At 34.1% G+C, this 18,474-nt stretch overlaps 1 protein-coding gene across 1 annotated transcript; it reads right to left on the reverse strand.

Moving 5' to 3' along the window:
- Positions 1-2,899: 2,899 nt before the first annotated feature.
- LOC113661232 (alpha-2-macroglobulin-like) lies at positions 2,900-17,460 on the reverse strand. Its single transcript, XM_047820936.1, has 34 exons — positions 17,306-17,460; positions 15,854-16,034; positions 15,540-15,696; positions 15,382-15,434; positions 15,118-15,138; positions 14,841-15,006; positions 14,674-14,758; positions 14,352-14,475; positions 14,152-14,272; positions 13,918-14,027; positions 13,639-13,803; positions 13,302-13,532; positions 12,955-13,167; positions 12,668-12,817; positions 11,292-11,417; positions 9,700-9,799; positions 9,389-9,500; positions 8,967-9,192; positions 8,743-8,869; positions 7,783-7,904; positions 7,645-7,696; positions 7,449-7,532; positions 5,946-6,122; positions 5,779-5,854; positions 5,511-5,667; positions 5,326-5,400; positions 4,964-5,126; positions 4,481-4,671; positions 4,164-4,379; positions 3,878-3,999; positions 3,575-3,656; positions 3,390-3,458; positions 3,130-3,235; positions 2,900-3,055 (listed from the first exon to the last, which is right to left on the reverse strand). The coding sequence occupies exons 1-34, from the start codon at positions 17,389-17,391 to the stop codon at positions 3,015-3,017; spliced, it is 4,287 nt and encodes a 1,428-aa protein (XP_047676892.1). The 5' UTR covers positions 17,392-17,460; the 3' UTR covers positions 2,900-3,014.
- Between the last annotated feature and the right edge of the window lie 1,014 nt (positions 17,461-18,474).

The following is an 18,474-nucleotide window of genomic DNA, read 5'->3' on the forward strand; positions in this document are numbered from 1 at the left end:
ATTTGGTTACAGCAGAGGAGTGTGTGTACAGATTCTAAACATGGATACATTGTCCATAGAAAAATCACATTTTAATTTCATTAAATGGCCCATTTCCACAAAAATTAAAGAGACTCACTTTAAAATAATCTATAAGATATATCCGTCGCTGACTTTCTTAGAAGAAGATTTAAATTTGATGTAGACCCTTGTGTTTTTTGTGAGGTGGCTGATGAGCCTCTGGAACACATGTTCTTTTTTTGCCCCGTACCTAACGGCTTCTGGTCTGAGATACACAATTGGCTGTCACTTAAGATGGATAATATCCCTACTTTCAACCTGTCACACATACTCATTTATTTGGACAATATAGATTCATTAGTATCTGATTTACTCAAAATGATTATTATGATGGGTAAATATCATATTCATTGCAGTAAATGGAGGTGTTCTAAGCCTTCTTTTGTTTGGTTTATGAATGACTTTAAACTGTTTTTTTTCCTCACTGAAAAAGATCAAATCTACTAAAATTGCAAGGAAAATGTATAGTGACATATCTAGGAAACTATTTTGATGAGTCTCTCCTTGAGTTCTAGATATTTGAGTTCTTGATGAGTTCTAGATATTTGTTTTCTACCTTCTTTAGCCTTTTTTGATTTGTGTATTTAAGCATCTCCCCTTTTTTGTTTTGTTACTCTTTGTTCTTTTTTTAAGAAATTCTTTTGTACAGTGACAACATTTGTATTATATATACACATGTAAATCCTGTAACCAAACGAGATTTTTGTATGTTGGTGCTTTTTGTTAATAATAAAAATAAAAAAAAACAACTTTAAAATAATGGTCTGTTGGTGACGAGTGACTATACAGGAAGTAATAACACTGAGCTTAATATTACTAACTAATATGGAAGCAAGATGAAGTGTTGTGATTAGTAATTAAGTGGTTCTTTATTAATTTATCACAATTAGCAAGTAGTTCTTAATCAGGATATTTTTATTTGGTAATTATTGAATACCAAGTAAAGAATTACCTAAATGTACTATTACTTATTTATACCGCTTAGTTCATCTTGCTTCCATATTAGTTAGTAGTATTAAGCTCAATGTTAATGCAGTACTACCTATTACTTCCTGCATAGTCACTCGTTAACAAACGGACCATTATTTTATAGTTTTAGCACAAAATTGTCTCTGTTATTAGTGATAACGAACCCGCCATTTTGGCGCCAGTGGTTTAAAAGAGGGCGAAGGGCGCATGCGCACTTCGTGGAATCGATTCATCTTCCATCGGATAGTAAAGCCTGTGAACGTGATGACGTATTTTTGACAGTTGTTTCGCAGACCGTTTTCGTGTGTGAAAAAGAGGTGTTGTGAAAACACGCGTTGCGTCTAAACTGTCGTGGCCGTAGTTTTTGGGATCCAACTCTTCAAAAAACATAATTACGTACAATAGTTTTAAATTACGCACAACTAAATTAAAATTTACACACAAATGCTTTGAATTACGTACGATTATTATTGACAGTGTTTTTACACTTAGCCCAAAAAAGTCCATCTGCTGTTATCTTCTCACTAATGATTAACCATTTTGAGCATTTTATCCCAACTACATTGTAAATGCTATAAAGTAAAGTCTGTTGACATGTAGTGGGTTTTTACAATATTATGTAACATTTGTATACATAAGCAGTGCAATGAATTTTGTCTGTTTATTCTGTTGAAGGTCAATAAATAAACAAACATAACTGCCTATAAAAGCATCGGAATATGTTAAATATGTCTTTCTGAACTAAACATGAATAAATGTCTATATTGACACTTGAATACATATCATCAGTGTTGTATAAAGTATTAGAAAGCAATACTTGAGTAAAAGTACAAATATCGTACTAGAAAAAGACTTCGGTAGAAGTGAAAGTTGCCTTTTAGAATATTACTCAAGTAAAAGTCTTAAAGTATCTGATATATACTGTACTTATGTATCAGAAGTAATTTTCTGATATTTAATGTACTTAAGGATTTGAGTAAGTTAGCCTGCTTTAAGTTTTTAAAAGCTCTGACATTTACATTTACATTTACAGCATTTGGCAGAAGCCCTTATCCAGAGCGATGTACAAAAGTGCTTTTAAGTCTCTATCATTGAATACATTAACTCTGGTTCACTAGGTCACAGACTTAAGATACCATGAGCATAAAGCTCCATTGTTTTTAATTTATTTTTTTAAAATACAAATATACAACAAACAGGGGAGAATGTGCCAGTGCAAGTATTTCATGAAGAAGTAGGTATTCTACATCTCCAGACTCAGCTGTCCAGACACCTAGGAGAAGTTTTTTTCCAAGAACCTAGGGGAGGCTCTTGAAATAATGGGTTATAATAGGCTCTAAAAAATTTGTAACTGCCATCATCTCTTCTGCTCAGCACTCCTATGTATGAAGAACTGTTCTGTGTCTTTCTTTTTTTTATAGCAAAAGCAAAGCAAAGATAAAAACAATGAGATGTGTTTAAGTTAATCTTCTGTCAATAGTGTACTTTCAATTTAATTGAAGGGTTTCTACATAACCCACAATCTTTTTTTAACCCATAACCCTTATTTTTTTTACCCTTTCTAAGGCTTCGAAATTTCATGCTAATATCACGATCAAACCAGCATCTTGCAGATCACTAACTAGCTGAGCAGGCTTTAAGGTAACTCAGCACTACAGCGTCATATAGATTCACATAACTATTAACATTTGATAGGGGTAAAAGAAAATATAGAACCAACCACCAGCTTTACACCAGAGCTCTGCTAAACACATCAAAAAATATTTCAATGTAATTTAATGTGTCTTCTAAAAATGATAGCTCACAAGATGTTTGTCAAAATGCCTGTACATTCACACTGTGAAGATTTTCAACACAACAGCAACATATAAAGAGTTTAAAGGGTATTTTTATTTCAACAACAAAAATTCTTAATGAGAAACGAAAACTATCATACAGCAGATAGGCAAAGGATTTTTCTGCATCTTCTGTCCCAATGTAAAACCCTACACACAGGGAGAGGTGTACTCTGTCTCAGACTCATCATCTGGAGGAAATATGTTTAAAATCAGTTAATAATAAAAACAGAGATTCAGTAACTGCAATCCTAGAAAATCTTACTTGTTTGGTAATAATCGTAAACTTTGATAACCGCTGGCTTGAGATTCTTGACAGGAAGCACTTGCTTAGTGTGTAGCTCATAGTTTATAGGGATATTCTTTTGTAGCTGTTGGAGACAAAGCAGACATCATATTGTAAACACACTAAATCATATATGTTTATGTGTGTAATAAATCATACAAACATGTTTCTTGGGCAGGACATACTGCACAGTTGTAATATAGGTAATGATAAGTATCGTATAAATGTTATCCTCTTACCTCTTTGATATACATGATAATATGGTCATCTTTAGAATCAACCCGTTCAACCAAAAGTCCTTTTTTCAGCTTAAAAGCAAACAAAAAAAATTTCTACTGTTACCATGTCATTAAAAAGGCTTTTGCATGTCTGTTTATCTAGACATGTATATTACAGAAATCTAAGCAACGTTCCTACTCCTTACTTCAGCAGGATCTGCTGTGAACCCTGATAAGACTTTTATGTCCACTATGATCATGTTAGTGCTGTTTAGTGCTCCATTATATCTGAAAAACAAAAGTCATTAACTTCAGCAGTATCCACAATAATAATGATATCAAATGAAAAAATCATTATTGTCCCTGCAGGATAAAGTGTCATGAGAGAATAATATATTACATATATGAAATATTTTACAGCAATCTACTGTTTGCTTATACCATGAATGCATTAATTACCCGTTCTTTTCTTTCTTTGTGACAAAGATTTATTACACATTTATTCTTACCCAACAGTGAACTTCAGGGACAAAGTGTGTCCAAATGATTTTGTGCAGTTTCCCTCAGTCTTTGCTGCAATGCTCAGTGTACTGATTTCAGTAGGTGTGGGGACATTGTAGAAAAGTGATGTCTGCAAAATTATTAATGATTTCATTTAATAAACAAAAAGCAATCAATGGAAAACATATTTTAAATAGACTTTAAAAGGATTTGTTGGGGACCCTGGGTAGTCAGTGCTTATACAATGACTTTATTAAAATGGGTTGTAAAACAGGAAGCATCAGATGTACTGACCTGCACTGATACACAGGTGGAGCCCTTCACATCAATGCTGTATTTACCAGGAACATCCTGCAATGATCTTTCTTGGTACAGTAACTTGTTGTTCTGGTTCACATCAAAGTTGTGACTGTGTCCATCTGCTGACTTTACAGTTACTGTGCTAGAGCCTTCTGAGCTGAACACTTTAGTGGAGTACAGAGCCAGAGCTTGGAGAGCCACGACTGTGTCCTGATTAAAAACAGTCCTTTAAATAATGCTATAAAATGTATAGATCAATTTATTACAACTGCAGAACAAACAAAAGGGAACAATGCAGTTTAATCGGTTACCTGGGTGGATGAAAAGCCTCCATAGGGATTTTGTTGCTTCACGAGCCAGCTGACTATCCTATTAGCGTAGCCCAATTCAGCAGCAGTGAGTTGACTTGTAGTGAGAACAGCTAGGAGCACATAGGAACTGATTTCCACTGACAATGAGCTGGAATCATCTAATGCTGACTGAGACCAGTGAAGACGATCATCTAAAATAAAAGAATTTCAAATCCATAAGCAAGCATTTAGAAAGCAACTTTTACTGTCATAAAACCCTGTGGCTCTTGCAAGGCTCAGTGATGTCATAATTTCTGTTTGTCCGTCCTAAAGGCTTAGAATGTGGCATAGTTTATTCCATATACTGTATGCTCCTTCAGACATAGTTTGCAATAACATTTTTCTATTTCTAATAACTACATTCAGTAATTTTACTTGCAGAAATGCAGTTTGTTGCATTTGTTACAAATTTTAGTGTTACAAATTCTTCCAATAATTCTGTACCTCCTGAAATGGCAACGTCATCCAACTCTTTTAGTAGACGTTCCCGAATTTCATTCTCTCCTGCCAGACTGAAAGTGTAGGCCAACAGTGCAGTGGTGTAGGTGTTTGTCAGGTTACCAATAGTACACTTGAGGCACAATAATCCATTTTGTACAACAGGATTCTACAATAAAAAAGTGCATAAATCATTATCAGCAGAACCTATCAATTAAGAGACTGGAACAAATATTCAATTTAACCACCACAATTTAACTTTATTAAATCTGTACTCCCCTGGCTGAATTCATGAATGTGAATGAGATTTAGTTTAGATTCATTTTATTGTAAATGTAACAAAAATGTGAATAGTATCATGCTCTTACCTGGACTGTATTCCCCAATTCTAGCAATGATGCAGTGATGTAGGCGGTAATAGTCACATGGTCATTTACACCACCCTATAATACGTTATAATGATATGCATGATATGTCAATATAAATGAAATTAAAAGAATGATTCAGAAATCTGTTTGTAGTATGAACTGGCCTAGTAACATACAGTACGTACCTTCATTCTGTTATTGAACAGATTTCCCTGTTGTATGAAACATCCATCTGTTCCCTGCATTTGTATGAGCCATTTCTTTGCACTGTTAATGATTTCTGGATCAATAAAGATGTAACGTTGTGCTTTGCCAAACGTCCTCAAGACAAAAGCAGTTAACCTGGTGGAGATGTATTTGTAAAAATATTTTTGTACATTCCGGAATTATATAAAAATTCATAATAACTAATGCACACTAGGTAAGTGATGGTTTGGTTTAAGAAAATCTTACCACGTGTTCTCTAATCCCCTGACAAATGTGCTATATGCCCCATTTATATGTTTATAGTTAAGTTGCCTCTGGTATCCTGTGTAAAATCAAATGATTTTAATTCTAGGGCAGAAGTCTGTTTAGAATTAATAGTAATGACTGTAACAGGTCTTAGAAAACTCACTTACCACTCCTAAGGAAACCAGTAGCCTTCTCACGGATATCTGTGGTGAGCTGCTCAGTGTTCTCTAGATACTGAAGAATGTAGATATTTGGGGCGAGAAGAGCAATGTTTTGTTCTCCACAGCCATATGGCATCCTTAGTAGGCCATCCAGATTTTTTAATGCACGGCCAAGTATGTCTCCTACAAAAGAACAGAAAAATTTATCTGTTTAGCTAAAAAAATGTTTGACAAAACATACAGTTGCTTTGCATGTATAGAAGCTCCATTGCACTACTTCTTATTTAAACTAGAAATGTATAGTTTTGAGTTCAGTGCCCAATAGAGAGGCTGGCCTTGCACTTCCTTATACTGAAAAAAAGTCAGTAGAACACAGACAAAGTATGATAAACAACATTTAAGGTTAGATTAGATTAGGATTGTAAACTAGGGTTCATGGACATCCGCACATTGGCCTTGATTTTCATAGAAAATAATTATAGCTCAGATTGTCAGAAATTATATAGGACTGAAACTGTAAAAGAGCAACATATTGAATAATTATGATGAAATTTAATATCCAATCAGTATCTTGTGTATTTTCTATTGAATATATCTGTAACCCATGTAGCACGAGTTCCCTGTGACAGAGCCAGACCAAGGACCCAGAACAATGCTGTTCCAACACTTCTGGTAAATAAATGTATACAAATTTATGTAGCATTTATGTCAATTTCATCGCAAAGCAATGTGTGCTCAGCAAGCACATTTCCTTTATAATACAGTGATGCCTCGAGATACGAGGTTAATTCGTTCCGTGACCTTGCTCGTATCTCAAATTGCTTGTATCTCAAAACAATTTTCCCCTTTTCTCTTCACTTGTTTTTGCCTTTTTTGTCACTCTTTCCTCACTAACATCTGCCGGTCGTTTTAATAAAAACCTGTCCGGTCGGCATATCGGATGCAGTGTAGTTGCACATGTTAAATTTATTTACGGATCCAACGCTCAAAACGGATCCTAAAATTACGGATCTGCAGATGGTCGGGACCTCACGCAGCGCCTTTGCGACTCTCCATAGGAAATGAATGACTTCCGTTTTAACGGCCTTTGTTTGTCGTGTGCAGCAGAAAGGCGGCGTTAACCGAGTGAGACGTGGGAAGCCGAGGCGTGGGAAAAAGAGCACACGTGGTTGTTGGGGATCTTTGTTTTGGCGGCGGTGGCTCGGATGCTCGTATCTCACACGTGGCTGTTGGGGATCTTTGTTTCGGTGACGGTGGCTCGGATGCTCGTATCTCAAAAATTTGCTCGTATCTCACGGCAAAAATTTGGTCGAATCACAGCTCGTATCTCAAAAAATTTGTATGTCAAAGCACTCGTATCTCGAGGCATCACTGTACTTTGTTGGAGTTTTTATTGAAGCATGTTGTGTTTGTTTGTATTCTTTAGCATAAGTGGGTGTTAAGACAAATTCTTTTTTTATCCAGTTGTATTTATTATTATTTTTCTTTCTTTATTGTTTCATGTCTTACCAAGCACTGAAACAGAAGCTTGTGCTGATCCCGCTATTATGTCCTCAGGAAGAATCAGCTCCAGCTCTTCTGAAACACTGTTGCCTGTTTATAAGATGAAAGTCAACTCCATCAATATTGAGCAGTAAAACCTTTTATGCATCATTTGTAAACCAACCAAATGAAATTCAACTGAAAACATATTTGCAAGTCTAACCTTGTGGGCATAATAACCAACTCTGGCTCTTTGTTTTCTCAGTTCCTTCAGCCTAAAGGGAAATAATATTATTAGATCATAACCTAACAAAGAAAAGGTTTACAGATTTAAAGTTACGCTTTTTTACAAGACACTGACCTTTACAATTAGTCTTCGTGTAACTGTGTCAATACGGCCTCTCTCTGGAACACTCACTATCTCATTATCACACACAGTCTGAGATTGTTCTGCCTCTGCACTCACTGTCACATTCAAGACTCCTGTATAATAAGAGGTGAAAAAAATAATTATTTAATTAATTATAATTAAAGAAAAGTCCATTGAAGCAAATATGTGTTTATGTAATATTTATAATATATAATTAGGTAAGTTAAAAAACAGAAACAGAGGAAAAGTCACAAGGATGAGATATTTTTATGTCCATTGGGCTACAAATGTCCTTAAGTCTCCAACATAAATAATCTGCATTGGACCTCAGGTCTACAGATTCAAAAACTATGCTGTGTGACACCATATGTTATGTTTTGTTTTTTCATTGGTGTCTCTTTTTACATGTTATTTCTTTTTCTATTTTAAGCACATTATGAAAATATACTCTGAATTAAAAAATGCATTTTGCTTATACAATACATTTTTTACTCATCTTTTAGAAGCTTCATAAAATTTTATCCATTTTAACCATTAAAAAGTTTGCACACAGTTACAGGTAGGGCTACAGATTTATATATTGTTCATGTACTGTTTACATCTATACATCTGTATTTATACATGATCGTCCTTCGTGACTATTTGGACAACTTGTAGATTCATACTTTGTAGAGCTTTAATTCTTTGCTTCATCAAACCAGTGACTGTGCAGATATATAGCTCATGAATGTAAAGTGTAACAAGTAAGAATTCCTCAAAATTTTGCCACTACCTACAAATATGCACAAATTTATCAACATCATATAATTATAATGACATAAATATAAAAAATAAATATTTGTTTTTACCCAACTAAAGCTATGAATAGGCCTGTATACACTCAAACAAGGCTGGCACTGGCAAAAGAAAATATAGAGCTCCATGATTATGAGTCTGAAATTGTTGACTGACCAAGCACAGAGGGAATCAGAGTCCATTTGAAGGTCTTTCTTCCATTTGCACACAGACAGGATGAATACTCGCCATCAGAAGATTTTTCAAGAGTGTAGTCTGAGGAAGGGGCTGGAGTCACTTTAACCTGTCAATGAGACACAGGTGATTAATTTACTGTGCATCTCAAACGTCACAATACTTGTAAAGATCTAATCTCAGAAATAAAATAAGAAATAAAATACCATAATGCATTTGGAAAGATAATTGAAGACAGTGGCCTTCAGCTCAAAAACCTCTCCACGTATAATGGAGTAAGGCAATGAGAGCTCCAGGAAGAAGGGCTGAAACACTGTGAGCTGAACAGGAGGAGCGAGACCCAGACCTATAGAGGACACGCAGAAAGCCTCAGTCTCCCAAGTGGTGATGGTGTCAGGAACAGTGAGTGGAAGCTGTACAGATCCAGAGTCCCTGCGGAGAATCACTGTACTCAATTTCTGTTACATATTGTCAAAAAGACAACTTGCATTGCAACAACCATTGTAGAAACATGCCTTATCTGAGAAATTGGTACATTCACATTCATTTTTGATATCTTGTATCTGTAATAGATTTAAATTCAAATAGTACATTGCAGACAAATTTATAAATATGCTGATTCACTAACCCCACTTCAGACAATTCCCATATCCAAGTTTCCGGGAAGATTTTGCGAACTGTCTCAATGGGTTCAAAATCTGATGATACATCAACAGGAACAGTGTATTGCACTGAAAATACTGAAAATGAGCAAAAACATAAATAGACATTAGTGTGTTGTAACCTTTTGGTCTATGAGACTAATTAATACAAACAGAAAAAGAGCTACCCACATAAATCTAATATATCAGCCATACCCAACATTTATTGTATTATGTATTATAATGTAATATACATAAAATATGTATATATGAGAAAGTGTGTTATTTAATGATGCACCATCACATCCATATTGCAATATGCTATATTGCTTTCCTTTGTACATCAAACATTTAGGGTGTCCAACAGCCAAATTTGTTGCCATCTTCAGCCCCACTCCCTGTAAGATGATAAGATGATACAAAAAATCAGTGTAGTGAATTATAAAAATGACTTAATCAAATAGTTTCAAATAAAATAAAAATCAGTAATATGTATATAAAGGGAATACATAAATGTGAAGAAATGATTTTTTCTCTTTTTCTAAGCACCTGTAGTATACTTTCTATACACCTCGAGCAGTTTTTATATAAATTCATTGAAGTAATTAAAATAAATCAGAAGAAATTGCCAAATAAATTATTTTGTCAGGATTGCCAGGAAAGGTTGGCACTGGGATCCATAGAGCTTGTATGTGTTGCTTTTCACACAACACCTGTGGAAGCTGTTGAAGGTGACATAAATCTGGATTGGAAATTTTTCTTTGGAATCCTGGTATAATTCAGCAAAGATGTTAGAATTGAAATATTGAAATATACAATCCTATATATATATATATATATATATATATATATATATATATATATATATATATATATATATATATGTACACAATATATAATGCAATCATAGTCTTATAGACAGGCTTAGGATCAGTTCTGATACAAAATGGGTGAAGACTCCATTTCCACTTTTGGTAAAAAGCCTATACAGAGGCCATTCACACATGGCATTAATATGCATCCTGGTTGATAAGATAACAAGTGGACAACCAAGAAACATAGCCATAAACACCTGACATTATAAATGAGTCTTCACTGACCACTTGTGATCAGATTTCATGCATTGTTTCAACGAGTGGAAGATTGTCCTGTAAATACCCTCATATTAATACTATGCCTAATGTTAACTTATATTCATTATTTAATTTCAAAAACAATTTACTTTGACAGAGAGCTAAAATATCAATACCTTGTCCAAATACTGTGCCTATATATTTCTAAATATTTATGCATTTACACATGTCAAAAGTATGTACAAAAGTAGACTTGCAAAACCAATGGATGAATAAACCCATGGTGATCTACTGTACGATAAAGATGCCACATAGATTGCACAGAACATTTTAGGTTTTTATTCCCATGTCAAATAACACTGTTTTGTCCAGTAATCTTCATATTATTATTATTATGAGTTATTTGAATCATATTTTTAAAAAGGTAAAAAGGTATTTTATTTTTTACAGTTATTATGAATAATATTATTAATAGTAAATCTTGCTTCTATTACTGTCTGCCAATCCCACCCCAAAAAGCTTGAGAATGTCACACATCTTGCACTTGTTATTGTTCATGTGACACAGTGATTTTTATTAACCACATTTTCATGCAACCCTGATATCAGAGCTTGTATACATGAATCTCATAGTTATTTAAGACCATAAAATGATTCACCAGTACCCCAAGTGAACCAGTTACATAATGGCATATTTTGCAAATACTATTTTCTGTTACTAATGATTTACACTGTAGATATGTTGTTATACTGTTATAACATCTATACACATTTCAGTAAACAGTTATGCAACATTTTAAATGCAACATGTCATTTACCTTTAATGTATTGTAAGCAAGGTCTAGCGACACATCCCGTCGAGGTCTTACATGCAAGCAGCCTTGAAAATCTTCAACCCAATATGGATATTCTGATAACCTTTTCACTGGCAACAAATTAAATATCTAAGGGAGACACAGTTTGTCTTTATAATAAGATAATGCAATACATCTCAAAATACACAAAAATTACTTTGTGGCATTGTGCATGTATGATTACATTTTACATTAACATAAGAAATACTGTATGTAAATTACAACTTATGTTATTTTATTTAACTTACTTTACCTCAATATGCAATAAAATGGGAATAAAACAAATGACTATATTTGTGTCTGTTGTTATACAGTAAGTTCTATGATATAATGATTCTGACTGTTGCCTTCAGGCTTTTCCACTTTGCTTCACATTAAGTTGTATCACACCACCCTGGGCATGAATTACTATTATCATTACCTCCCGTCATGTTTTTTTTCTTAATGAATTTAATACTGGATATGACAGCTAAAAGAAATGAACCCTTGTAAACACACCAATTCATCCTTCCTTCTAGATGGATAAGCCAGTAATTGAAAAATTTTACTTTATTCATCATTCATTTTCTATCGCTTATCCGAACTTCTCGGGTCACGGGGAGCCTGTGCCTATCTCAGGCGTCATCGGGCATCAAGGCAGGATACACCCTGGATGGAGTGCCAACCCATCGCAGGGCACACACACTCTCATTCACTCACACAATCACACACTACGGACAATTTTCCAGAGATGCCAATCAAACTACCATGCATGTCTTTGGACCGGGGGAGGAAACCGGAGTACCCGAAGGAAACCTCGAGGCATGGGGAGAACATGCAAACTCCACACACACAAGGCAGAGGCAGGAATCGAACCCCCAACCCTGGAGGTGTGAGGCGAACATGCTAACCACTAAGCCACCGTGCCCCCTTACTTTTTTAGTTTTTATTTATTTATATTACACATATGTTATTGACATAATAAAATGGTTGAATGTTCCAATATAACAATAGCACTAAATATGGAATAAAAAGCGTAGGGCAGTCAAGGCAGAGCACTGCAAGCTGATTTGTGATTTACTGGCTACAGTAGTAACAATGTGTATAAATAATTCCTGGTCAAGCTTTATCAAAACATATACTGTACAATGACAAATTTACCATAAAAATGGTAATGTATTTTAAAAATTTTAAACTTACATTTTTGTTACAATCCGATTTGAGGTTAGGTAGAAAAAAATATAATTACTTTAAATTATTTTGTATTTATTTTTAATAAAGTTTACACTTAAAGGGCACTAAATTTTAAAACAGGCTCAAAAACTTGTATATGTAAAAGATTTTGTAAATCTTAACTCCACCTTGTCAGTGTCTAGCCGTTTGTTGGACTCCAAGATTAACACACTCTGATCTATTGCACTGAGGCCACACAGTGACCCAGGATGAGCTGAGACCTCAAGCGTGTTCTTCTCACCTGGAACTGCTTTAGAGGGAGAGAACTGTAGCGAAACCTGGAGTCCACCAAAGAGAAAAGTTTCCATATGTTTAACATTCATGTAGAGTCGAAATCTAATACTCAATAAGTCAATAACTAGTAAACATTAAAAAAAAAAAAAACAACACCAAACCTGGAAGGTGCTACCATTACCTTATTTCTGAAACACTTTTCAACATCAAAATTCCTTCTAGCTGCAATGACGTTCTCACTGGGCAGGACAGAGTACGCCACAACCTGCACTACAGGAGCCAGCTCAGTAATAACAGATAATTTAAATGATATTTTTCCTTTTCTGAGATCTGTAGATGCTTCCACTTCAACTGTCTCATGCCCATAATGAACTATGACTCCTTTAGACAAAACCTGAATCAGAGAGAGAAAAAATATAATAATTGTCCAGTGTATTATATATGGAGTTACTGCAAGTTAGATAAAGCAGATGACAGAAAGTAGTGCAGCAATGTCAAAAATCATACAATTTTACTGCATGTACTTACCATGTATATAAGATCAATACTGTAACTTTCAGTAGTTTCCCCAACAATATAGTAGTTAATTGTTATGGGAATTTCAGCACCACATTTAAATGGTTCTTCTGAACTCTCTATTGACAGTTCACTGTACACTGGACTGTAAGGTGTAGCAGGTTGGAGCAGATGTATATGTGTCCCCGCAGTTGAAAAGAATGGTGTGTTGTATTCATCTGTTTGCTCTGTATAGACACTTGCCTGGATAACAATGAAAAAGAAACAGAATCTTTGATTTTAAGATTTAAATATAATATTACTTTTTTATGATGATCATTTTGTGAGTGCTTAGATCAGCGTATCATACCATCAACTCTATGTATGTTTCAGGATGTTCAGGTGATGCAAATGAGAAGCTTGCTAATCCATTACTATCTGTGGTAAGATTGAGCATTATCTCAAACCAGTGACCTTCTAAAAGATACACCGTCTTGTTAGGAATTGGTGTTCCACTGTAGGTAGTAACTTTAATCTGTTGACCAGGAAAAGTCAAAATGCTGTAAATTTGTCAAGGCTGGCAAAAGCCTCTTAAATATGAAAGAAGAATTAGTGTACCAAAGTAAATTTAAAATCAAGAAAATCTTACTTTTCCTTCTATAAGTTTCTCCCATTCAAACGTTTTTGGTAAATCCACAAATTCCACTTTACCAATTAGGTATGTGATTGATATGCTTTCAGATTTTGCCATGGAAAATTCTAAACAAAAACAACACTATTTATAACAGAGTTTTATAAGTATTATATCTTTAAGTTAAAAATGAACAATTAGTGTTTCATGTCTCCCTTATCTCTGTTCTGTTGAGATCTGTTTCTGATTCACCTGTTCCTTCCTCTGTCAGTATAACAGTAACATTAAGATTGTTTTCAAGATTATCTTCAAATTCAGAATTCATAAAAGTTGACACATTCAGTATATGAAAGACACAACCAGTCTGACTCATCTATTTGGAAAACACAAAAACAAATACCAGGTGAGAACTTTATCAGTATAGAGATAAAAACATAATCTTACTTACGCACCTTTACTGTATCAACCAGGCATGGTGAAATCATTGGGGCATTCTGATGGTAATTATAAGTCTGTATAAATTCACGACACACTTGCACAAGTGCTTCACCAGGTACTGGCTGTCCATAAGTGTACCTTAAAAATGCACAAGCATTGACATTGCAGTAGACACTGATTTTTTCGGGCTACTTTGGCATGTCCTGAATATTCACTGGATGTGAATACTATATTGTTCATAAATTACTTTGTTTTAAAAATATGCAAAATGTTTTAAATGTAATGAAAACATGAAAAAACATTTCCCTCTTTTTTAAATTTAGTGGTTTTACTCACTTTCCACAAATCTCCAGCTTCAGTTCTTCCTCTCCAACACTGTGCTCTTTCGGTGTATTCACTGTAATCTCAAACTTGGGTAAAACTAAAAGTTAATGCATATTTTTATTACAATGATTTGATATGTGTCAACAAATAAAATGTACTCTCCTAGTAGTGTAACTTACCATACTTTTCCACCTTAAAGAAATGTGAGATCTCCCTTTTTTCTATTTTAGCAGTTAGTTTATATTGTCCCTGTAGAGCTTCAGCGTTTAGCTCATGAGAAAGCTGCAGTATCAGACCTTTGGAGGACACATTCATCCACTGACCAATCCTGTTATGACGATTATCCTTTTTATTTAAGAAAGAATTAAAGAGACACAAGCGAATGTGTATAAACATTAAAAGTGTTCAACAAAAAATCCAACAAAAAAAAAATTATCTATAGTTTCATTTACTTACCTCAAGAATTACTGAGCTGTACTGTAAATGAGAATATGACAGTTTAGATATGACAATTAAGAATCCTGTACATTATCACTCCAGATTTATTTATTAGAAAATCACTATGAAACAATATATTACACAACAATAGGTGCTAAGTCAATCTGTGCATAGAAAAAAAAATGACATTACAGACTCTTCTACATACAACAAATGGATGATAAAACCTGCCATTCTAAATTAAGTCAATGCACTTAAAGACATTGAGACATTTTCTCCTACCTTTTGTTCAAGGGGAATAAAATTAGAATCCATATTAACAATTCTGAAATTCACTGTTGAAAAACAATGTTAGAGAAATGTTTGAGCTGTACCATCAGCAACAAATAAACCTTCAGTAAAGAGTTTAAGTGACATTAAGTATTGCAGATATGAATTACCTGTTTGTCCTGGATTGTAGATGGGTTTATCAGTCTGAATAAATACCAGTGTGTTGTAGGATTTAAACATCACTTTCCTTTTATCTGTCATCTTAAATATTTCCCCTTTTACTTCTACTTTGATCTCCTGCACTGGTTCACCTTCAACATTTGGAGCCTGTAAGGTGTCCATGTTGAATAAGAACAATCAATACAGTATAACAACAACAACAACAACAACACTACCACCACCACCACCACCACCACCACCAACAACAATAATAATAATTATTATTTTTCTTAATATTATTATTATAGACTGTTTGATTCCTTACCTGAAAATTAAAGCAGTGGTGAAAGTCCTTTTCCACTGTTTCTTGTAAAAGAGTTCTGCTCTGGTTGTTGTGAACCAGAAGGATGTTCATTTGCAGAGTCTCATTAGGATTCATAAGACTTGCACACAATTTAGCATCAGAGCCAGCCTGTATTACTGCAGGAAATGTCACCATGAAATATCTGAAAAAATGCACATAAGCAATGATCATTTGTGCAGGTGCAAGATGAACTATTCTAGCTAGGTGACCTACTAAAGGAGTAATTATTATTATTCCTAATAAGGATTAATTAGGAATTTCCTAATTTCCTAATAATCCTAATAATCTCCTAAACTCAACAATCACTACTATTGCAAAAGACTATACACAGTGTCTTAAGAAGTGTTGTGCTAGTTACTAAGAATGAGTAACTAGGTACAGTTACTAGTTACTTCAACGCGTTAGAGTATTAGTTACTCTCAAAAGCAACTGCGTTACAGTAACGCGTTATTGCCCAACACTGGTCTTAAGTTAAATAAACTTAAAATTATATGAAATAATGTTTAAGTCACAGATAGGTATCACACAGCATGTTAGTAACATCTAAAATAAAGCTACATACACCACCTTTTTATCCATAGAAATAAGCTAGTATGGAACACTGCACTAGTATAAAGTATTGCATTATAGCTTATTCATGATCATTCTTCTTATTCTTAATAATCACTCCTCTTGTGTATCTAATGGCATAAAACATTTTATGAGTTAGACATTAGTTGAATCTATGAAAATATACTGAAACCACCATGATAATTTATTTTGAATTAAAATAAAATTATAATTTGATTTCATTTTAAAAGAAATAGTATTCAGAATTTTTTTTTTTTTTACATGCATGTGTAATTTTCTCACTGTTGTCCAGAGAGGAGGAAACATAAGATAGCAGGGGATGCATAATGAATTTTACAACCCGACTTTTACTGCTTGAATTTAAGTTTTTATTAATGTCTGATCTCTGGATTATTGAATCTGAATATCTTAAATCGTAAACGCTGATAGATACTTGATTTTTTTTTAAAGGGATTTCAAGGAGGCTTATACATAAACAAACAAACAAACAAACAAACAAATAAACAAAACAAACAAACAAATACAAATGTTCAAGCAAATATATTTACACATTATGAATTAATTTGTCTTTAGTTTCCATTAATAATAATTATATGGCATGTAAATCTTTGCAATAATTTCCTACTATATAAAGTTTGTAATTTTCTGCTTTCGTATACAGTTAAAAATGTTATTTTGCACATGCACGCACGCAAACACACGCACACACACACACACACACACACGCAGATGTAAAATCCTATTAGCGCATAATGCTATGTATGCAGAAGAACATTGTATTATAGTATGACATAAAATAGACCGCTGTATTTCCACCATCGGACATCCTTTATGATTACTTACGGTCCTGAGCCTTGTCCAGAAACAGAGAGAAAGAGGAAGCAGGCTAGCAGTAGCCCTGTCCTTATGTGGACCCGACCAACCACCATGATGAAATCCTTTGTAAAAGGCAGGTTCTAACGTTTGAGCAGCTTTTTAAAGACTCTTAACCCAAAAAAAGCTGTTGTCCTGTCATTAATAATTAACCAGTATTCAGGCAAATGCTATATGTCAAAGTGCAGTTCAATGAACTGCACCTTGAGTTATTTTATGAGGATGCCAACCAAGATTTGTGTCATTGCAAGTCGTTGCTGAGATGCAGACTCACATCCTATTTGGCAGGTTCACAATCAGATTCATAGCCCATTCAAAGTGTATTTAGAGTATTTATTTATAAATGCTTTTGATAACTTTTATCTAGGTTGGAAGATGATGTATGCCACATTTGGTGCTGATTGGATAAAAATTTGTTTGAGATGTAAGAGGGAGGTGATCTTTTGAGTCAGTATTCAATCACTTGAATTTCAGGTGTCGAGAAGTGTTCACTTACTCATACTCAAGGAAATTCTTTGATTGATATAAGAAAAAAGAAAGAAAGAAACATCTCATTACATTAAGTGTCTGGTCCTGAAGATGTTAATCAAGTTTTTTGATGAAATGTGGATGTACTGCTCACATTCTATATTCCTCCCAGGTTTTTCATTTGCAACCACTTTCCCGATGGTAGTTTTTGGAAAAGCAGGGTAGAAGGTATTAGCCAATGATTTTCTCAGCAGCCTTGATAGTGTGTTGCAGGTCCTCTTTTCCCTGGAGGAGGCTGCATCTAATCAAATAGTGACAACAGACATAGGGCAGAAGTGGCAGAATACAATTGCACAGTATAACCTGGGGTAGATGGAACTCTGCCAACCAGTGCGGGATGTTGTATGCATCTCCTATTTGAGATTCTGTATGATCATAGAAGGCCTGGTGAATTATTAATGAAGGACCGGGAAGGGGAGGACGAGTGTTTATCTTTTCATTTTACTTAAATAAATATTTATCACCTTCTGCATACATTTATGAAATAAGATATATTTATGCAGCAGAGATTATTAAATAGGATGATTTTTTTAAAGAATTGTGACAAAATATATATGAAAAATTTTAGTGGAAAGAAAGAGTAATCAAATATTTTATATAAACACAGAACT

The sequence above is a fragment of the Tachysurus fulvidraco genome, chromosome 11, assembly GCF_022655615.1.
Source record: "Tachysurus fulvidraco isolate hzauxx_2018 chromosome 11, HZAU_PFXX_2.0, whole genome shotgun sequence".
Taxonomy (NCBI): domain Eukaryota; kingdom Metazoa; phylum Chordata; class Actinopteri; order Siluriformes; family Bagridae; genus Tachysurus; species Tachysurus fulvidraco.